General features: G+C 38.4%; 1 protein-coding gene across 1 annotated transcript; it reads right to left on the bottom strand.

The window, feature by feature from the left end:
* Positions 1–277: 277 nt before the first annotated feature.
* LOC139947453 (protein stum homolog) lies at positions 278–23,740 on the bottom strand. The gene is made up of 3 exons (XM_071945366.1): positions 23,096–23,740; positions 5,426–5,596; positions 278–4,280 (listed from the first exon to the last, which is right to left on the bottom strand). Exons 1-3 carry the CDS (start codon positions 23,355–23,357, stop codon positions 4,213–4,215), a joined length of 501 nt encoding a protein of 166 aa, XP_071801467.1. The 5' UTR covers positions 23,358–23,740; the 3' UTR covers positions 278–4,212.
* Positions 23,741–23,986: the final 246 nt, after the last annotated feature.

Below are 23,986 nucleotides of genomic sequence, written 5' to 3'. Positions count from 1 at the left end.
GTCGAGGCTTGTCAAGCATGAATGTAAAATGATGTACAACTGTCCACTTCGAGCCGAGCATCACGATTTAAGACATCCCACGAGTTGATGTAGTTATGCTAAAACAGTATATTGATGTCACATTAAACAAACAGTGGTGTAACTTCAGTCTTCACTTAGGAAGGGGTGGGCGGACAGACAGAGGCACATACATAATTTGTGCGATTCACAGACTGTGAAAGTCTCTTCTATTAGTAGAATGACATTACAGGATTCTGAAAAACACGACACCATAAATGCATTGTTTCCTTGCACTGAAAACGCGATCATACAAATCATAATAATTTTAATATTAGGTGTTAAATTATTACTATGTAGATTTAAATAAGTTCACCAAGAAATGTTGCAAGTTACACTCGATTACTCTACCACTAATCGTCAATGGATTAATTGTCATGTGAGTGATTTGTGATATAAAATCGCATGACCTTTCAACACCAAGACCATATATACATCTCGGCGTTAATGGACAAACAAGAGGACAACAACAAAACCAACAACAACAACAACTTTGAACCTGCACTCGGAAACTAAACTAACCCAGCATAGATCGTTTAATTTCCAGTTGCGGTGAAATCTTCTCAAGTTGGTACACTGGAATCGAGTCACTTCGGGGCTCTGACCTATTTTTGACCCGGAATCAGCGTCAATATGACCAAGAAATGTTTCAGCCTGACCCAGTAATGGGTCAGGCTCTCTCGAGGAACCAGACTTCGGGACAACTCTGACCCGGAAGTATTTTGAGTGATCTCGATGGTCAGATAATCTCATGTTAAAACCCAACAAAATTAATACTCTTGTCCACTCTTTAATATTCAAACAATTATCATAATTAATGCGTATTTAAAACTCAAATTACAATTCATTACAATCCATCCATCTCAACAGTGACTGGGAACATTGTGTACATTCCAAACACACAGTGACTTCCAACAGTAGCGATTTACATTTTAGTATTCATTATGTTACATTCTTTTACACGTCTTTTACATAACGATGCCTGTTTATTTTTTTATAATCACCGGTTCGAATAAATCTCCTGCTAATATTATGCATTTATTTTCGTACAATCTGATTTTATTTCTGTGTACTTTTATATCAATAAACAAAATTGATACATTTAAGGTTTATTTCCGAAGGCCTACTGAGCTTATAATATAAACACTAATGATGATATAAATTTTCGAGTTTACCCATTATACACCGATGTGTGTTAGGCATTGATACTCAGCACCCGAGCTCCGAATAGGAAGGTTCTGGCCATTGCCAATAAAAGTACAGATATAAGGCTTCCACGATACCATTTGGCTCGTATCTGTTTTCAACAGTGATCACACCTTTTTTTCAAAGAGCCACTAACCAGTGTGAAGGCCTCAATCACAATCTAAAAGTATACTTTGGATCTTTGGCCACTACTTCAAAATGAGACATTCGGTTTTAACGTACAATCCGATGGCGGAACACTTAACAATTTGATTACAATTCACCGTGCAAACCTTTAATGCTCAATAATTATCAATGGCTCCTCATCAAGGGTCCAAACCCGCCCCGGTGTGGCAGGGAGATTCTGTCACCAGAGATCATTCCCCTATAAGGCGAACTGTGTAATAAGTTATTCTGAATAGCGCCCTCTTTTGAATCCTCCTCCTCCAGCCCACATGTTCATTCCCCTTAATTTATGGGGGACAGATTCTCCGGGGAAAGGTTTCCCCTGACACCGGCTAGATGGTTCGAGTTTAACCATTTTCTACATTCAGTAGTAATGCATCGAGTGTACTACTTTACCTGTCACAACACCCGGCCCACGTATGGCCCTTTCGAATTCACGGCTTTGGATTCGGATTCAGCTCAGGCTAGCTAGCCACCCCACTTGTTCTGACTATACGTGTGCTATGCGTTCAGGGATTCAGACCAGAGACCGGAGCCTGAAGCCGAATCCAAAGCCGAGGCCGTTGATTCGTAAAGGGCCTATGTATCACAATGATAAATTGAAACCACTGAAATGTACAATGGTAAAACACGCATTCCTCGTAGACGATAGAACACAGTCGCATCAAAGGTTATTATACACAAGTTTAACTAAAGAATATTTAAAAACTTTACAAAACTTAGACTGCTATGCAGTTTTTAAAAGTCAATCAAACAAGTGGCTAAAAACAATGCGGGAAAACGCCAACGACACAAGTCAAATTATTATTAACAATATTTTGTTCCTTCGTCAGAGTTTTACTATTGGTATTACTACATACCTCTAAAACATTAAGACGGCACAGTCAAAAAGCTTCGCTAAGCGAAATGAACAAGACAAGACACCGTAAACAAGACACCGTACAAACATTGATTTTCAAATTTTGATGAAGAGACTTGTGGCGAATCGCATGTTTTACCCTTTCTGCTTTTATGTTATATTTCTGGCTAGGACTGTGTATGCTTAAAGTCCAATATTATACAAAAGCTCTGTAAGCATTTTTGTTCTAAACGAGACAGCATGCGTATATGCAAATTTCGAGAAACACATTTTTCTAAATTAATTGTTTGCCTCCTCAGGGTTATAGGAAACGAAAGTTTTGGTCAACATACATTTCTTACCAAAGTTGCCCAGAATGTGATCCCAAAAATAAAAAGTAATTCATGTGCTGCTCGGGTGACATATTTAGGCCTACGTCACTATGCATAGCAGGACACGGGTTTGCCGTAAGTGTAATTTTGTGGAACAGATTCATCATTGCAGATTTTGCAGGATGTCTGATGTTCGACCATCGCGAAGTAAAAATAATAATTCCAATGTAGGCTACTATCAAAACTACAAATTGCTTTACAAATTGCTCTGCGAAGGGAAGTCCACAGCAAGTTTAAATATTGCAGAAGCTAGTTAAGAACTACTAAAGAAAACACCCTTTATACAGCCAAATGTCATTCAAAAACAACGTTGAACTATACCAATGGGTCATTGTGTACATATCCCATCTTGCAATAAAACACCCAGGCTCGCTGTAGTCCATTTTTGGTCATGGCGGCCAACAAAAACAAGTTATTTAAACATTTAACAAAAACACAATCTTGCAGGGTGACTTTTCAAAATCGTCAGTGCATTTCCACATTTCTAAGTCTTTCGTCAGAAGCGTATTACAATACTTGATGCTTATGCTCACAATGCAACCATAAGCGTTCACCGATACAACATGATTTTCGAAGTGGTGTCATCGAGCAATGACGAACGATAGTTGACGATTACTAACATGTATAAACTGCGCATGGCCAGGTATCTTTTGCAATGAAAGTTCACATTGGCTCATCTGCGATCAAAGTCTCCCAAAAGCCGTTTTAAAAGATGCGAAACGAAACGGCGTGCACGCTGAGCCCCTCAAAAACCCTCTCGTACATCGCTGTGGGATCCGGCCGGGGAAACGGCACGCATGCTACCAGGCCTCACCGATCGGAACGCCCTGTTTATTGTAGGAGTTGTGATCCGGTGGTGAAACAACTTTAGCATGATGATGATCCTTACAGGCATGGTCAACTAAGGGCAAGTTAGCCTGGCCAGGGTTTGACCATGGCCGACTGTCTGTGGGCCAACGTTAGGAGAGATGGGGGCCGTCTTTGGCCAACGTGTGGAAACAGGGGCTAAAGGGGCATAGCTCATAGCAAAAGGACTGGTAATAATGTATAGCATTGTTTGGGGCAAACGTCATGCCTAAATGCTTTCCTGATCTGTCCATCACAATCAAACAGTAGTCTAAACACAAAGTTAAACTTCGACCTGACTTCGGCTTGATTTCGGCCTGACTTCGGCCTTACTTCGGCATGACTTCGGCATGACTTCGGCCTGACTTCGGCCCTACCAAAGTTTCCAGTATTTGCTCAGCCGATCAAACGGCAAATCCGCCCCAGTGGCGGATGGCACTACTCTGTTTACAAGTTAAGTTCATGTTTCAGTTGCTTCACTTTGCGACCACGATTTAACAATTTAAGCCATTTGGGCAAAAAACACGCCAAAAGGAGGATCCACCATTCGATGATGAGAACTTAGCATTGCTCAAACCGAACTATTAAGCATTGCTCCTGTTTCAACCATAATATTGGTAAATCGTGGGTGCTCTCAGTGGATCGGCACACAGCATTTTACTGAATGTAGTCACAACGTGGTTTTCCAGATGACAACAATGAGTAGTACTAAGTTGGAGTCCACCTCGCGGATTGGTGTTGCTTTCCTCTGACTTGTTTCTCGTATTTATATTCAGCTGCAAGAAAAATAACAAAAATCGCATTAACATTTCGTTACTTTAAACATACAGCCTTCTATCATCATCTTTCCTTCGAGTCCAATAATTTCTCACAGAGGCCCATGCCTCGCCGTCAGTTTAAAATGCCGCCCTCTATCTGACTTTTTGTGTGTGTACGCCACAAAAACGCCACGCCGCAAGAGGGCATCATCCCAGCCAGTCGGCTGAGGTGACTTATTATTGACGAAAATGATGATTGGATTGAATTCCTATCTTTCAACATAATGAAGGGTAATTCGACCTTTTGCTTGACGTAAATTACAGTTTGTTTACGGTTGTTAAAAATAACTGAATATCAACTAATCCTTGGCTCTTCACTACAGTCTTTTTATCATAAAAGGTTTTTAAAATGTCACAAAATTCTCTGTTCCATCCAAAACACGTTTTAATCACAATTCTACACATCTATTTTTACCGATAATCGTTAACAAAATAACAATTTAATTACAACACAATACATCAGAGGAGAAATAAATTGAAAACATGAAAGTAAGTTTGTTTATGAGTTTTTCAGAGTAAGCCTATGACAACAAAAAACAATAAAGATGTACATTAAACTCACGGTTTGAAGGTAACGATAGTAGAAAGCTTCCCTTAAAATATTACTTGCTGGGGTGCAGTAGTTTTTGAGAAATTAGTCAAGCAAGTCACGAAAAACATTTTTAGCATGACAAACGTATTTTTGTTGACATCGTTTTACTCATTTCTCAAAAACTACAGCACCTCAGCAAGTAATATTTTATGGGAATTTCTGCTATCGCTATCTTCAAACGATGAAAGTTTAATGTAAATCTGTGAATATTTTGTTTTGTGTTCCAACAATAGCCACATCCTTTAAAGAACAATTCCTGTGCAGGATATCACAAATTAAGCACTAACAATCATTGTAAGATGAGTTCTCAACATCACCATAGTGATTATGCATTGTGACGTCTACCTTTGCTTGCAATTATGATTGATACATTATGTTAAGACCAATCTTTGTACTTTGTGAAATCAAGCCTTGGTTATTGACAACAAAAAAAAGCTTCTTGTTGAGCGGGGAAAAAAATTAATTGGATGAAAAATCTACCTAGGGACTCCAGTTTTATTTTCATACTCACTGGCAAGTGTGCAGAATGTCATACCCCACGAGATGCTCCATATCCAGCCAACAATGAAGATGCACGACAGTACCTGAAGCAAGGCAGCCAAGAGATTCCATAGAAACGCACTACGGGGAGTGATACGGGTGAAGCCGCAACAGAACACTGAGAACGAGGATAGTAGCGTACCTGGTAACGAGGCAATAACAGTGTTTATAATAATAGACATTGATCTAACTGTCGCCATTTGGACCATGTTCCCTGTATCCAACAACACTAATTATTGTTAAAATTCATAAAAACTAAATGGAACCAGATTATTTGTATCTACCTGTCTCGGTTTTCTTGCATAATTTTGATTGGAGGGAAAACTCCGCTCCGATTTTCGATACGTTCGATGCGGTACGTTTATATGAAAGATTTAGGTCTCCGTCACTATTTCGTTATTTTTTTATGCTGGTCTACCTTTTAAAACAACGGATGCCAAAAAGGTCTATTACGCAATCTGTTTTAAATTTGAATTTTTTGGGGGTCTATTTATTATTTATTTATTTAATTATTAACTGATCTATTTGCGCACCATTTTTTTTTTCAGTTTTGATTGATTGATTGATTGATTCATTCATTCATTCACTAAGAATTACGGCCTATTGTTACATGTGGTTAATCAAAGCTAAGTTAACGCAACACGCAGTTTGTCAATATTGAGGGAGACAGCTATCGAACAAAAGTGTCCCTATATGGATTATTTGGGAAATTTGTTTTCTATGGAATGCTTTCAGATTGAAAAAGAAAAACTGAAATGTGAATAACCAAATCCACTTGCCCTATCACATGACCCGGATAAGAAATCACACAAAATGAAAGATCACTAAAGTGTAATTCATTCATTCCGAATACGAAGTGAATCTTTTGGAAGAAAAAAAATCATTAGCAAAAAAAAGCTCAAACATTTTATTGTGATTACAATAAAACTGTAACACAAAATAATCCTATTATGCTGCGTTGCCTGATTTGTTGCTCCTATCTGACATTCATTACATGCGTATGAATAACAAAATCATAATCACGAGCACACAGATGTTCCGATTGTAGGCTCATCTTCACACCCCCACACATGTTACCGGAAAAGCTCACGGCAGGCAGTGGATAATTATACCCCACAACACCACCACAATCCGCTGGTGGTATTTTTTTATCAGATGAACAAAATTATTTCATAATTATTTGGGAGTTTCACGTGGATTTTAATGTGTTGTGATTTTTAGATCTTTAAAGGTACACGTTTGGTAATCACTCATAAAAAAAGAAATTTGTTAGAAGAAGTCTAGATTAGCGTTTGATAGTATATAAATCAGTTGGAGAATCATTTCACAAGTGCTGTTGAAGTGGTGCTGCAAAAAGACAGCAGTTTTTATACCTCAAAATTTTAAACTGAGAAGCGTTACCGAGTAACGCTTCTCGGATTGTGTATTCCTGTATAGGGATTATTCTTCCTACGTCGTCTATAAAGTCACTACGAATGGATGGTTATCTTAGAGAAAAAAGCCACCTTTTTAAATGGAGTTTTCAAAAGCAAGTTTGGCTGTGCATATCTCCAATCGAACGTGTCCAAAGCCAAAATAATCGTTAACATAAAAAGTTAATTACTAACGACCAATGGAGAGCTGCTACAAAAACAAATGTGAGAAACGGCCCCCTCTGAAGTAACATAGTTTTTTCTTTTTGAGTTAGAGGTTATTTCTTACTCAAATACTATTTAATAGGCCTAAGACCTAAAGTTTTTTAGGCATCAAAAAGCACACAAATTTGTTCAACAAGGTTGTTTTTTTCTTTCATTATTCTCTTAACATCGGTGACCAATTGAGTCCAAATGTTTACAGATTTGTTATTTTATACATATGTTGCGATCGATCGGTACACCAAGTGAGAAGACTGGTCTTCGACAAAACCAAAATGGTGTCGTGCCTTTAAGTAGAGTGTAACATACGGAGGTATGCTAATCATCTTGATAAAGAGATTACAACACAATAAGTTCCCTAACATCAGAACGATCTCATCAGTACCGGTAAAAGATCCCATCTGATACACTTGGTCCTGTAAGGGGGACTTTCACCAGGCGTCAGTAAATCACGTTATATGAGCGGTATGACGCACATTTACATTGATAATTTATGGGATTGGCTTTGGAGTTGTTGGAATTGCAGCCAACCTGGAAACGGACGAGAAGGGGGGGGGGGGTCTGTGTGTAAATCTCATCATTCCTCGTGAGAGATCACTGGAAGTGCGTCCTCACGCGGGAATCTCTTTGTGGATGTGCGTAGGAGGATGTAACTGATAAGATTCACTCATCTGATTGTGGAAAGTTTGCTTATAGAGTCTAAGAATTATTCTTAAATAGCCATCGTGTGTATATGTTGTCGATACAGATCGGTAATGCCAATTTTGTGCATTAGGGTAGTGAGCGAGATAGGCCTACCATATTTTAATCCATAGTACACATTGATGGTATTGACTCAAATAATGTGAATTTAATTCACAAATAACCACAACTGTACAGGGACAGGGGGTGGCGTGAATTACTATTTAAAAAATAAAGTCATTTAGTCTCTCAGAAAGAATCTGCTAGCTATATAGGGTCGAAACGTCATGCCACTAAATCTGCTTTCTTGTAAAAAAAGAAAAGAAAAAAGAGTGACACAAAAGCTTTCGACTGAAATAATTCCTCCGTGAGGCACTTGTTTTAATTCTAATATAAAGGGGACAAGTTACCGAAATCAAAACCCGTACACTTCCTATCGACCCCCACGTATGACGTCATTTCAAAATCACCCCAGCGCACTTTTCTATTATTTACGATGCTTTTACAAAAAACACCGAGAGAATGAGTAATCTGGCTTCTTATTACGTGTTTATCTGTTTCTGCTTCAGACTCAATAAAATTACAAACCCAGCTCACTCTGAAGCAATTACCTTACAGGACGTGAACACTTCCCTCCCAATCATTGCTTTCGCGAAGGTGAAAAGGTAAATATTTACTGCGTGCCACCTCTTACGCACAATTTTGTTTTGATGTAAAATGGCACTATTTTCCCCCAATACGGTGCCCGGTTGCATTACGTTGCCGAGTTATATCCAGCTGCTGCTAAATATACACGAATTGGATTCCTTCCTTCCTATAACCCAGACTTTGGCTTTTTTTGTGTGTGAGGACGTGCCTCAGGTTACACCAACACATACTCGCCCTATGTATTTGCATGAATGTGAGGATTTTTTTCTCTCTTCTATTTTCTGAATTTGGAGAAAGAGAGGGATGGGGGAAAGCTAGGTATAGAGGATGGGATTGTTGTCCTCAAGCCATTTCTGTATCCTTGCGTGGGATTGATTGACTTGCTGACGGCAGTGGTTCAGAATTAAATGAACCCATGCATTCTCCTTTCTCGTCATGGTCAGAATTGACATTACATTTTACCAAATTAACATGAGGCCTTTTAGACAGTTTTTTTTTATTACACCCAATAAAATGCTTTGGAATCACATCACGGATGTCGTCTAACAGTTTCAAGTTGAAGCAATGCCGAAAGGGGAAATCTGGATTGAGAAAACGTGAAGGTGGGGGCAAGAGCCCGGAGCCATGGATCACTATGCAGAGCCGTAACTAGAGGGGCAGGGCGAGGGCGGGAGGTCAAGAGGGTTCCACGCTCAAAACCCTTGCCCCCCCCCCCCCCCCGCCTTTCATCCAATGTGGTCCTGGGAAATGCACGATTGAATATGGTTGCGATACATGAAGACGTAGCCCCTCCCAAATTATGGCTTTGCTTTCAAGTTTGCCCCAAATAAGGCAAACCCCATGTTTTGAAAGGAACTACAAGAAGCAAGATCAAAGTATATGAACATAACTCAGAGGAGCTGAAGGTAGGAATTGATGTTCCTTTTAAAACAGACATTAGGATGGAGGGAAACATGCACCATAGCAATATGAGTTATACAAAGATGCATTTATTATTTCAATGGAGCTTTTGGAATGGCTCTTTGCTCTACATCTAGCCGAAGCAGAGCAGAAAGACTGGTTTAACGATCAAACAGTGGCACATTTACCATGAAAATATCTCAGGCATTACAAGACAGAGGCTGGCAGCTTCATTTTTATTTTTAGAAATCCCTAAGACACATCAGACAGTGATCTTTTGACGACACATTACACAAAAACTACACTTTGATCAATAGGAATGATATAGTATATTAGATGATTATACGAAAGTAATCATGACTTGAAGCAGACCTCCCACGCAGAACAATTTTTTTCTATAAAGCTTATTTTAGCGAAATGATTATCTTCATGGCAACGGGCAAGATGGTGGCCCTCTAGAGGAAGACACTACGTCTGTGACCGTTAAGTAGCCATTTATATCAGATATGCCAATGCCACATCTATACATTAAGCAATGGCTTATATCAATTGGAATTTAAATCCCTTAAAGGGGAGTACAACTTTGAGTTGTTGATGGAAACCGTTCTCTAAAATTATAGATTGGTACACGAAATGAGAACTTTTTAATGAACAGCACAATATTGTTACTTGTAATGTTATTATCGTTCTATAGTTATGTGGTATGTTGCAGTTCTAATTAGTGCTATCTATAGTTCTAAATATGTAGTATGTATGTTATGTTGTAGTTCTAGTTTTAGGCCTATGTTTTATGTGTAGTTTAATTCTGTGCTATACTGTAGTATAGTTCTAATGTGTGGTAAGTTGTAGTTCTAGTTATGTGTTATGTCACGTAGTTCTATTTATGTGTTATATACTGCATAGTTCTATAATTGTTACAAGTTATGTTTTAGTTCTACTTTTTATGTTGTAGTTCTAGATGTTATGTGTTATGTTGTAGTTCTACAGTTGTGTGCTATATATGTTGTAGTTCTAGTTAGACCCATGTGTTCATTTGCGTTTATGTTGTTATCTACAGTTATGTGGAATAGAGTGTTAGTGATGTGTTTAGATCGCCACATTGCAAATTAGTATACCGATAAAATCAAAACTACGGAAAGCATGTCTGGGACTTGTATATCATCTACATTATGAATAGCCAATTACACCATGTAACTCGCATTACAGGGCGATTTCTCATTGATGGGATCGAGGATTCTGCTTGACTGGCCCCGGGGACGAGGTTGTAGTACTCTATAAGAAGCTTGTTTTCTCCCCCCTTATCGTCAAATCTCGCTATTTCGTTGTGGAATCCCCGTCGTTAATCTGCGCTAAGTCCTATACTCATTCTTATGCACCCGGTGTGCAACAGATTTGTAACTCGATCCCGGAGAACTCCCCGGTTCAGCTATAATTTCTACCCGTTGGCCAATCTGTTTTCTCTGCGTCATTTTTGCCAGCGCTATCACTCTCTGAGCCAGAAAGAGAGAGATTGAGAGACGGGGGCTCGCTTAGCGACCAATCGATGTGACAAGAGTGTACGGCCAGTCTCTAGCCCTATAAATCTCACTCAATGTTAAAGATGAACGTGAAGGAGAAATGCAAAAGACTTGTTTAAACCGTGTTATGTATCGTCCATGAAAGTTAAACCAAATCACTAACTGAGAAGAGAAAAATACATCAGTCATTCGTGCTGGACAACTTTACAAGATATAGTACAACTAAAACTGGCAGGGAAAACAATGCCAAACTATACCCAGTTATATATAGATGTACGACAATTGAAAACGCACTCAAACACTTTTACACTGAATAAAATATTCGGAACCGTTCTTGAAATCTCTTGAAATTAGATTTCTATCCGCGCCGGCCGATCATATACATTAGCAAAACAAACAAGCCGGGTTTTAACTTTAGTATCCCACAACACAATAATCTCATCGCCGTGCCATTTTAAAAACATCAGATTCAGACCCATTTTTGAGTAATCAAATTATAAATCTAACTTAATAATGCTATTATAGGGAGAAAGATTCTCTTGAGTGGCGGGTTTATAATCTGAACGAAGTGTGATGTTTATGAACGTCTCTATCCTACTCAGTGTGGCGGTGACACATAAGATTTATTTGCAATTTACTCGAAGATGCATTTGGGAAAAAGACATATGCTCACTCCTTGTTATTCGTTCAACAATGCTCTATGCATGTACATTATAAATAAACATTTCACCAGGTGCGTTCGGGTCTATTTCTAGAATTCCGTAAATAGTTTTGTTTTATGGCGTCTGGATTAAGCAAAACGTATACAGATTATACTCTTTAGTTGTAATGACAGTTATTTTTGGTAGATGTCATGGTGTATGGCTGACCAATAACATGACATGAAAGCTTTGGTCTTGTGTTTTGTTTTTGTGCAGATGAGAAACTAGACTCCAAAACGAATCGAAATTTACAACATTATATGGTGTTAGATTATCACATTTTTATTTCTGCCAGTCCAGTTACGTTGGTGTTATGTTAACACCATGTGGTGTTAATGTTGATTCTCTCCTGGGTATGTGTGTGACAACACCCATCTTGTCAGATTTAACAACACAATGTTTGAAGTGTGTAAGAATGATCAAGTTTTGCTTCGTAAATATTACTTACTTGGTTTTGGATTGTTATAGCGTTTTTTAATGGAACAATCAGTGCATTTTCAATTTCATCAATATTTACACAATGGCAACTTTGCTGTGGAGTGTGTTTACTGCATTCATAGTTAAATAAGAGTTATTTGAAGAAAAGTATGTTTTTTGTTTTTTGGAAAAAACAATTGTCCATGATATACACGAAACATGGGTCAGACTATTAACCTGAGCCTCAGTTCTGGGCCTTGAAATAAACGGGAAATCAACACTGGTCCTTGCTATATGGTTGCACCACGAAGAAAAGGTAAGGAAATTGTATATCAGTGAACACTAATAAGCAAAACATCATTGAATAGAAGTCCACAATCATCGGCACCAACAATTGAGATGCGGCCTTTAAAAAAAGTCATGTGAGACGAGTGTGGGGCGAGTTTAGCTGAGTGTTACCAAGGCAGCAGGAAATTTAAGCTGACGTCAGAACCTTGTTTATTGGTACCAGGGAGATGTCAAGTTTACTTGATTATTGCAAGCATTTTCCACATCGTTGGGGTTCCGTGTACAGTAAGTGGGGCACGTACACCAGGGAATATAGACTCCCCTTTTAGGAATATAATTCTAAAGGAAAGTTGTTACCAGAAATTGATACCTCCAACGTGATGGCTTACGGGGTGCTTCGAATCAGGGGGTCGATCGGGTGCCATACCATGGGTCAATAGGAAAACAAGTATCTGACTCACTCACTCACACACACATACGCATAACTTTTGAATATTGTGGTCAATTTTACTGTGTGGGGAAATATTTCAATTTGCTTGGCGTCAGAATGAGTCTCATCATAATATGAAGATATATTGCCACAGAAACACTTTATTATGACCCCTGACTTTTCTATGGTCTTTAAGGTGGATGGATAGGTGTCTGTAATCAGACACTCTCTATGGAGTTAATTAGCAGAGGTTGGGAGTTTTTGAGTTCATTGAAAAGTAGCACTCGCTAACAGTACGTTCAAAAGATAAAACAGTTATTGGACATAAAGCAACCGCCATCGTAGCTGTACTGTGAACTATTTCTTTGACCTTTTCATATTCATCCGGAGCGATTCCAAAATGCTCAAAGGGTAACATAAAGATGCCTGGCACTCCCGTAATTAAGTGATAATGCACTGTAATTACGTTCAATATGACTTTCATAAAAATAATATTTGACTTAAAGGAACTGCCAACGTACTTGGACTATATACACAACTTTAATTTGGCCTTATTCACTTGAGCGATTTAAAAATGCTCAAAGGGGTCCCATGTGTGCCACTCGTGCATAATGGTGATGTTTGATTTTCAGATAAGACAAATTGGACGTAAAGGAACCACCAGCGTAGAGCTGGACTATGAAACTTCAGTGAGGCCTCATTCATCAACAGGGCGATTCCAAAATGCTTCAAGGGATTCTTTTGAACGATGTGTTGCACCCATAATGAACTGTAATGACGTTGAATTTCAGATAAGACAATATTGAACATGAAGGAACCACTCGCTGTATGGAACTTTAATTTGGCCTTCCAAATTTAGATTCCAAAATGCTCAAGGGGTCCTATAGAAAGACGTATGTCACTACTTGCACAATTAAATGATAACGTACTACAATTGCGTTGAATATCATCAGATAAGACAATGGTGGACATGAAGGAATTATACTAGCTGTATGAAACTTTAATTTGGACTTCCTCGGAGCGGTTCCAAAATGCTCAAGGGGTCATATAGAAAGACGTATGTCACTTCTTGTATAATTAAATGATAACGTACTACAATTACGTTGAATATCATCAGTTAAGACAATATTGGACATGAATGAACTATAGCTGAATGGAACTTTAATTTTGCCTTATTCATCTGAGCGGTTCCAAAATGCCCAAGGAGTCCCAGAAAGATGTGTGGCACTCCTTGCATACGTTCACTCATTTCAGATAACACAATATTGGACACAAGGGTTTACCACCGTCTGTACTAAGTAACTTTAATTTGGCCTTATTTCTCGGAGCGATTCCAAAATGCTCAAGGGGTCCAAGAAAGATGTGTGCCACTCCTTATTTATATTATCACCTGTGGACAAGGATCAATACAATGCATATGATTGACACACATTCAAGGAATCTATCTAACTCTGTATTGAAATAGAATACTATTCGTAGCTGGCAGTCCTGGCGCGTCCAAAGTCAACAGAAGTGCCGTAAACCTGTGTCTTGGGTTTGTCTCAGAGAGGAGATCTTGAAGAAGACTTCTGGCCGGGTTGAAAGTTACACCTGATGGGGAAGTGATGGAGTCGCATGTATAAAGACAGACTTAAACTAGGATCGAGAGAAGTCAAAGTGCATAACGACATTGTATCTACTGAAGATGCACAGAGCACACTGACCGAAACGTCGAGCAGAAAATCGGCTCCTCTCAGACCCACCAATCTCACTAAAGAGATTTGTACATGGTGTCACCGCAAATCTTACTTACTTATAGTATTTTCCAAATAAAGGCCCGGTCACACAGGCCCCGATAACGAGAACGATAACGAGAACGATAAAAATGCACGCCCTCGATTGGTTGAATGAGCGTGGACGTATTCTGCGTGGAGCATTCCAACCAATCGAGGGCGTGTATTTTTATCGTTCTCATTATCGTTCTCGTTATCGTTCTCGTTATCGAGGCCTGTGTGACCGGGCCTAAGTCTGATCTGACACCGGAACATGGCTATTTCTCCCTTTTACCCAAAATGCTTTTAAACCATAGAAAACTTTGCTTTGAACTGTGGTTGTTTTGTAGCCAGCAAGGAAGTCGAAATTAAATGCTACCCTTCACCAAGGAGTATAAATCATCTATTTGACAGATGATACCAGTACAAATCAAAACAATTTATTCACTGGGTGACGCGAATGTGCAGACTGTAAAATGTGTTTACATCTCGTTATCGAATCTTCGACAACATTCCAACCAACGTTGGTTTTATTTGGTTGCTCTTCCAGTCTGGTTTGGTTTACGATGCAATGCAGCATTTACATAAATGAACAAAACAGCATGGTAATAGTTATTTTACAACAAAGTTGATGCAGAAGCGAGACAAACAACTTCAACAATCGTAGAGTGACAATATTTATAGTTTCTTGGTGGGAGGGAGCAATCTCTTGCAACTCTGCAAAGAACACCTTCACGCCCCCTCCCCAGTGTGAAAATTCAATCAAATTACCAAGTCACGTTTTTTTTTTACTTTCCAACGAAACAGCGGAGGCGATTCACTTACATTTGTTGCCAATGTGTGATTTTGATTGGATTTTGTGCAGGTTCTTGCAAGTACGTGTTATTCTGTTCTTTTCGGGTACGCAAACTGAATTAAGAACACAATTTTTCATTTCGAGTAGGATTAGTTTTAGAAAGTTGTTCTGTCACAACACACTGACAATATCAAAATGCTTCGTCAAAGGAATAGTCTGAGGCCTGATGACAAATTCTTTGTCATTTCCCAACTTCTTTCTTTCTTTTCTTCAAACTGGATGCCGTAATGACAACAAATTATTTGAGAAACGTTTGACGTGGATCATTTTTTATGAGGATCACGGAGTGCAGTACATCAGGTTCCGAAGACGGGGTTCGACGAGCGAGGAGATGCGCGTGCGTAAAATGACTAAATTTGAAGTCGGGGTTGATGTTGGATTCGCTGGGGAGTTAAAGGCAAACAGACCTCTTCTTCTAAGACATCTCTGTGGGACGAAGACAGAAAATAAATCTCAGGACCCTGTTGTGTTAAGCTAGATCTCAATCATTCAGGACTGAATAACTCGTCGTGTTTTCATATCACGCCCTTGTTTCTAGTCAACAATCTCTCAGGGGGAGTGTTGGTGTTTCTTTCGAAAATAGCTTGCTTTAAATAATATATTAAAGACCTTTATTTGATACTGAAAGATACCTGAATAGAACAAGGGTAAATACTGAATAGCTTTAATAGCGTGCTTTCATGCCCTCGTTTTCTGCCAACAAACTGATGTCCCGTTGGGGGTTGGTAGTTCTCTTCAAAGATAGTTTGGTTTAAATATAGGCGTTGATTTACTAACAAAATATTTCTGAACTGACCATTAGCACAATTCAAAATATTGATGCGGAGCTTTATATATTTAGTGAAGAAGGAAAAACATTTATTTGCGCTTGAAAAAAAGGGAGCACAGAAATTATTTTCAGGCAAACACTTTATACCGGGACGAGAAACGTTTTCCTTCCGTGTACCGACAAATTGAAACAAAAAGTTGTGATAATTTTGAAATGAAAGTATAGCCAGAGGAAATATACAAACAAATTCAAAGCCCTCGTGGTAAAATACATTATTTTATCTGACTACTGACAGCGGCAATGTCAGCAGTTTCAGCCCCTGCTTTCCAATGTTACTTTAAATTGTATTTTTTTTTATGTTTGGCAGCTAAACCAAAACCATTGTCTGGTTATTTAAGCTGGTATGAAACATATGTAGTTCTGTGCCCGTCTGCAGAAAACGTGCACAATAGGTAGACCTGACACTAAAGTGCATTTCAGAGATCGCTTGTTTTGCCTCTGGGATCGAGGTGAAACAGCAGAGTCGATGGAAAGAAGGTTATGATATCTATTTCAAGAGCTCCTGACATTATTTGCTAATACTGCCGAGTGTGCCAAAATAATTTTGGAAAAAAATATTCCTATAAATTAACGAGGAATGTAGGCCTATTATTTGTGTTCTTGTACATGCATAATTAGAAAACGGTAGCTTGAAGCAAATTTGTTTCCATTATGGGTTATAACTAATGTTATACAATGCGGTATTTCTGAATAGTTCTGGATACCATTACCATACAAGGCTGATGACGTTCACGAATGAATACCTTTACAGACACTTTTTACCCATTCCATTTTAAAAAGATCAAATATTATTTGCTTTGTTATAAAAAAATGTTGTTTCAGTTGGGGTTTTGGGGGGGGGGGGGGGTTTGAGACAAATTTGATATCTGTGTAAAAACATTATATTCTACTTTTTAAACCATATTTATTTCACAACAAACGGTAATTCTATGAGCCCAAAGCGCCCAATCCGAATGCAAAGTCTCATTTTATTTGATCCACTTATAAATTTAGTTTTGACCGTGGTATATGACGCTTTGTTTAGTGTCTACAGCCATAACAGCAATGATTTAGAATGTCGTAAATAATATCAGTATCCTATTGACATGACTCTTCCCTAGATGGTAAAATACCAGCATATTTATTTTTCCCGTTTATTATTATTATCTGTTCACACGCATGTTTTTTATGTTTTCCCTCAAATAATCGAGGGGATGCATTTGTTATACCAAAGGTTTCAAAAACAACACGGGCAAGCGGTAAATGGTTCGAAAATGAACTTATTGCATTCAACGTTTTATGTGGAGAAAAACAGTCTTATTGCTTTCAAAGTTTAGCAACAGCAACAAGTACAACATGAAGGTATATTGAAGAAGGTAGCGTTTGTTTGTCTTTCTTTTGGTGGCAGCTTCTATAATTTCAGTTGCATTTTCTTCTCAGAGCCAATACCAGGCTGGCCACCACTACTCACAAAAGATTTTTTTTTTTTTTTCATGGTGTCACCGCAAACCCTGTTTACTCTGCATGGTGTTATTCTAACCTAGTTGCAAAACAGTAAGTTTCAACAATGAAACCCGCCCACAAAACTGTTTGCACTTGATTTTTTTTTTTTTTTTTGGAAGGCAGAGGAACATCACAAAACTTTTCCGGCTGTTATTTTTCAAAAAATTCTTCAAATCATGTGGAAATTATGACACAAAGGGTAAAATTTCTTCTATGGTGTAGTTAGTTGCTTACCAGAATTGAAATGGAATATACAAGGCTACCCTTTTTGAACATAAAGGTTACAAGGTCTGTGGTCTAAAAATTGATAGTTAAATTTTTAAGTGGAAAAACTATGTTCTACAGCTGTTACGAAGTCAATAAACTTGCAATGACCTCTGAAAAAAAGGCCTGTCATTTCAACGACTTAAAGTATTCAGGGGTTTGTAATTGCCATTAACAGTACGTTATTTATACACAAAGGCCTGATATTGTTGAGATTTTGCACTTTTAACTCTTCACCATCAGGCACTGTACTCTTCAAGCACTCTAACTAAAGACGGTCAAGTAAGCAGCAAAGCCAAACTCCAAACGATAGAGGGAAAAAAATGCATAATTCCATAAAGTAATATAATACACCTTTTCACAGTCCAAGGTTTGTTCCTTGAACCCGTGCGCTATTGTGGGTAATTAAAGCATCAATTATAGATGTAGTGCTAAAATAAATGAATGTTTAATGCCCTTTTGTGAAGTTGGTCCTTGAGGATTGTATGGCTTTACGGGGCTGCTGCAGGGCATATACACAATCCCCCTTGGTGTGTGTGGTTTCTGTGATGGGTCTACAGATGGAATAAACTGCACTTGTTTTTTAAATTATGAATGATTCAGACCAACTCAGACCCAACGTCTGCAACAGGTGGATCGTGCAATTACCATCCTAGATGAAAAGGCAATGCATTTAATTGACTAGGGATAGGGGGGAGGTTGCATAGAAAGCGACCTGGTTAGTTTGTTGCGATCAATGGCTACTCATTTCCTATATCGAAGTTATTAGTTCATCTTTTTTCAGTATGCAGAGAAAAGATCGTTTAACTCAACTGACAATGAACTTCTTTCAACCGTACATATAAAGTACAGGTGTGTTTTTTTTTGTTCATGGTTCGCTTAAAGACACCGGGCACCTATAATTGTCAAAGACCAGTCTTCTCACTTGGTGCATCTCAACATATGTATAAAATAACAAAGCTGTTAATATTTGAACTCAATTAGTCGTTGAAGTTGCGAGATAATAATGAAAAAAAAAAAAAAAAAAAAAAACTTGTCGCTTGTGTGCTTTCAGATGCTTGATTTCGAGACTTCAGCTGAGTTCTCGAATACAGTTGAAATATGTTAGTGATAAATTACTCACAAACTGCGTTACTTCAGACTAGGGAGTCGTTTATCACAATGTTTTATACTATCAACATTGCTCGTTACCAAATAAAATAAGTTTTGATGTCAACATTTTTTTAATCGTAATTACCAATATTGTCCAGTGCCTTCGTAGGTTTTAGCAATGTTATTCGATCCAATTTATTTATCCTCATAGGGCCTTTAGCTCCGCAAAGTAATGTGATAAATGCACGTTTTTCTCACTCTTTATGTCTGCATGACTTCTGATGGTGTACACCGCTGTAAAAAGTTAATATATGCAATGTTTTCGACTGAAAGCAAATTAAATGAATAATTTTTATTTCGTGTTAGCTTTTCATTCTAGTTGTATACTGTAGGATCACGAAGCTTCAGGTTAGTGTTTGTAGTTCGTTTTATATGTAAATTGCAATAAATGGATTTAAAAGCCTATAGGAAAGTCGTCAATTAGTGGCTTTGTTTTTACTAGTATTTTTTTGCATCAAATTTATGACTCGCCTTGAAGCCTGTAATGGGTGTAAAACTCATGGAAATAAAACAGCCGCTGTTTTATGTCAGTAGAAAAGGACCAGTAAGGAATGGTCGTCTTTTTTTTTGTTTTGGTTTTTTTTTCTTCTTATCGAAAATGGACACAGCGTTTTCATCCCAATGCATTTGTTGGTTTGCAAGGAGGGGGTGGGGTGGGGGTGGGGGTGGGGGGGGGGGGTCTAGATGAAAACACAACAAATGTAGAGGAATAGCCAGTATTCAATCAAACTGGAAGTTAAAATAAATAATTGACAAGGGTTTATGTTACCAGCAATGTTATACCTAATTAAGTATTCATTGTTTAATTGACCTTACATTGTATTAATTTCCCTAATTGGTTTTTACTCTCTTCTGAAACAATGGTCTTCCAAGGTTTTCCTGTAGAGTGGATTGTACTATTCTTTAAACAAAAACAACAATTAATAGACTGACGATTCGACCCTAGCAGAATCTTCTCCGAAGGCTATTATTTCAAACCGACTGATATTTATTTATTTCACAGTAGTCGAAATGATTCGTAATTTTGCCAACAACTGACAGAAAACATTTCTACACGACAGTATTTTGCGTGAGGCTCACTGCGCAGGGGTCAAGTGAGCGTCTTTGTCTTTTATACCGACCGGGGGTACGTGAGCTGGGTTCCGCAACCTTATCCCCAACCCCCCGATTATAATGACCCTCATAATTAATGACTCATAATTAGTGGGTTCCTCTCCAATCTCTTAGAGCGACTCCTACACTTATAAACCTCTTCACTCGATTGCAATTAGTCCCCCGGCCATGAAAGCAGTTCCCGCCACGTTTACGGGATCAATAAATAGTGTTAATTAAACTGATATGTCATTACTATACAAAAAGGTTTACCGCAGAATCACAAAGCAGGGGTGACTACTATTATACACTCACACACATTACCATCCACAGTTAATGTACAAGGGGACTTAGATTCACACATACGTGTAACTTTAATACCCACTTTAGACCAAAAAAAATGTTTGCCACATTTCAGCGAGTCGTAACAATAACCGTCGTTATTGATTTTCTACTAATGGGAAATATTTGCGCACACACAAGCTCATGCATTACTATAATTATTACTATACTGATCTGGCCATATGGCAGGGGGAAAACCTGTTGCTATAATGCAACGTGGATTTCCTATTATACCCAACACACACATACAGCTAGCTTATCATCAGCTCTCGTGATAGTGTTACAAAGTGCGCCACAATTTTTCTTGGCGTCGTCAATTTGTTTTTGTTCAAGATAAATTATCCTTACTGTCCACGACGGTTCCTTCGAGACTGGAGTAATTTATAAAATTTCCCATACGTGATGGATATTACAAACGAAACTTTGGAATTGCGTTTGTAAACGGCGAAAACAGTCAAAATTACTCCAATAGCTTTGATTTTTAAAGGATTTAAACACAGTTAATAAAATGTTTACTCTGGAACCCTACTTATGAAATCGAAGAATATTGATTAAAAATGTTTTAAAAAACAACATGTAATTTGCATACCAAAGAGGAAGAATGTGTCTTATCGATAATTTATTGATAAAATTTGATAATGAATATCCATCGTCCGGTGTACATTTCGTTACCATCTGTTCAAGTTCAACGTTCATTGTCGGTGTATACAGAACAAACGCAAATAAACCATGTCTGTCTTTCAGACCAATTATAATCTAACACGTTGTATTGTAATGAATTTTTTTTGCACGCGTGATGGAACATTCCATATTCGATTAAAGTATTGTTTTTCACGCAATTAAAAATAGCTGGTGCCATTGGTCTTTGGTTGTATTTATCCCAGATTTATTTTTTTTTTTTTTTTTATTAAAGCCATTATACACTTTCGGTAAACAGTATTGTCCAAGTCCCACACTTCGTGTATCACAACTTATATATAAAATAACAATCCTGTGGAAATTTAGGCTCAATCGGACATCGGAGTCGGGAGAAAATAACGGGAAAACCCACTCCTGTTTGCGCGCGTTTCGCCGTGTCATGACATGTGTTTAAAACAAATCCGTAATTCTCGTTAACGAGAATTTATATTGTTTTACCCTTTTCTCAAAAAGTAAAGCATTTCATGGACTAATATTTCAAGAGAAGTCTTTCACCATTACCTTCTGTAAACCCTGTAAATTATTTGTAAATCTGTGAACTTTTTTTTTTCTGTACCGAAAGGGTCCAATGGCTTTAAAGAAGACAATAAAGTTACACTGCATTGTTTAACATTGCTGTGCATTTTGACTAAATTAAATTTGACTTCGACGAAGATAACATCATAACGATGTAATACAGTTCCTTCATTCATTTGTGTTGCAAGACAATTTTAGTAATTATCATGACGCTCACGAGTTTCTATGCATTATTATTGATTTAATGGTAATTTTGACGCAATTCAATTTTCTGATTGTGATGTCTTTTTTGTATTTTTAAACAATTGTATTAATATCTATCTATCTATCTATCTATCTATATATCTATCGATAAAAGTCACACCAACTTCAAAGTTGCCATTAACTACAGCGAAAAGTCTCTAGGTTGCATTTCGTTCACCTTAAAAAAAATATAGATATACAAATAAGAGTGATAAGTCTGGGGAAATGATGCCAAGTACATAGGTACACTACCCGGGTACATATGAATTGTTGTAGTGCCTGCACGTAAAAGAACACAGAACACTTATCATGGAAGGGTGGGGGTTAGACCAAGGTTTCTGGTTCACTATTGAAAGCATCCGTGTTTACAGGTTTCCTCAGGCATGCACGCTACACTGATTCAGTCCCCTTGATCCGACAAGTATGAGTTGATGTTAGTTCCAATTGTACTGAGAAGTGTATACGGTCTTTATAATGATTCCACATTGTAAATTTGACCGGAAAATCGCTAAGATTTGTTTGTTAGTTCGGCCATGAACTCCTTACACACCCGAAAGTAGTTGTCTTACTATTCACAGCCAATTTGTAAAGGTCGGTTTAAATACTTCCACAATAGCATCTGTACCGTGAGAACTCAGCGCATATGGGTGGTGCACACGTGCATTACAAGTACACGTCCTAACACTGGCCATGGCCTTGTCATTAAGCTCTTCATTTCAAATCAGTAGTGTAAAATTGGTGCGAAAATAAAATTAGCTGTTGCAAACTGCCCAATTTTATTTCTTGGGAAAATAGAGAATTTGGTTGTTGCAACCGAAATTACCTATGGTATGTGTGGGGAAAGATTAAAATGGCCTAACCTTTTGACCCTGGCACTAGCAGAGCCTTTCTCGACAGGCTATAAGCTATTTTTGCGAGTTATTTCTTGAAAACTATTTATCCTCATAAAATTCAAACCACCACCATCCAAACGTGTAAACAACAACATGAATCCCTCCCCACCCACTTATATGTGTCGACAACATTACCCCGCCCCTCCCTTCCCACCCATCACCCACTAAATTTTAAGTTCATCGCGTAATTTGCCTACATTAATAAAGTTCCTCTGAACTTTGGAAAATAAGATGTTGTGGAAAACATGAGTCAAGGATTTACACAAAGATCTATTGAATCCACCATTTCGCCCCGCTGTTACTCACCAAGTCCAGGCGTAAAGATATTGAAAAGGCAGCAAATTAGTGCCATTGGCATAGGCATACAGGGCACAGCAGACCTGAATGAGCCATGCTTCTCTCGTACACTAATAATGACATCTTTGGTCGTGGAAAGCTGTCTGTTAGAAATGAAAACATGTGCCTCCTCGGCACGGCTACGGGGCGATCCGCCCTCGCCCCCTTCAGCTGGTGAACAGCTTGACTCCGTCGTCAGTTCAACTTTCACCGATGCATCCTCCGAAGCCATAGTTCTTGTGGTTTCAAGTTTATACCCGTTCACTCTTCACAGACTGCGCTTCGTAAAAGTACACCTGCGAATGTTCCACATTGGCAATTACGACAACATTCAATGTAGTAAATTTGCTGATAGTGCTCTTTGCGTACTTGGTGATGGGCCCCTATACCGCAGTAAATCAACATTCATACACAGGAATCAACATAATTTCATTCCTAGTCAACGACGCATGCATTATGTCCATGGGACTTCTAACAGACTGTACGGAATTCCCACGATTGACAGCAGAAGAAGAGAAGGGGAAAAAAACCCGTCGTCACCGTTATGTTGCATGAATGATGGAACAATGCTGTCTGGTTCCACTAGGCTCCGGTTCACGTGTGTGTACACCGCACTGCGTGATGAGTGCACGGCTCTCCAAAGTAAATACCTTCTATATACCGTTTTTTTTTTTTGGTTGATCATTCATTTAAGGATAATATCCACATGCATGCTGCGCAATCATGAGTGTGTGCGACCTCGTACCCATGGTAATCAACCCCTATATAGCGATTCTCGCACTGATAGCGAGCGAGCGAGCAGTGGAGAGGCGCAGGCGGGGCCACATCCTCGTTTTCAATGAACAAACTAACGAAGTGTGT

The sequence above is a fragment of the Asterias amurensis genome, chromosome 1 (assembly GCF_032118995.1).
Source record: "Asterias amurensis chromosome 1, ASM3211899v1".
NCBI lineage: Eukaryota > Metazoa > Echinodermata > Asteroidea > Forcipulatida > Asteriidae > Asterias > Asterias amurensis.
The sequence above is the reverse complement of the archived record's forward strand: the minus strand, read 5'-3'. Positions and strand labels throughout refer to the sequence as shown.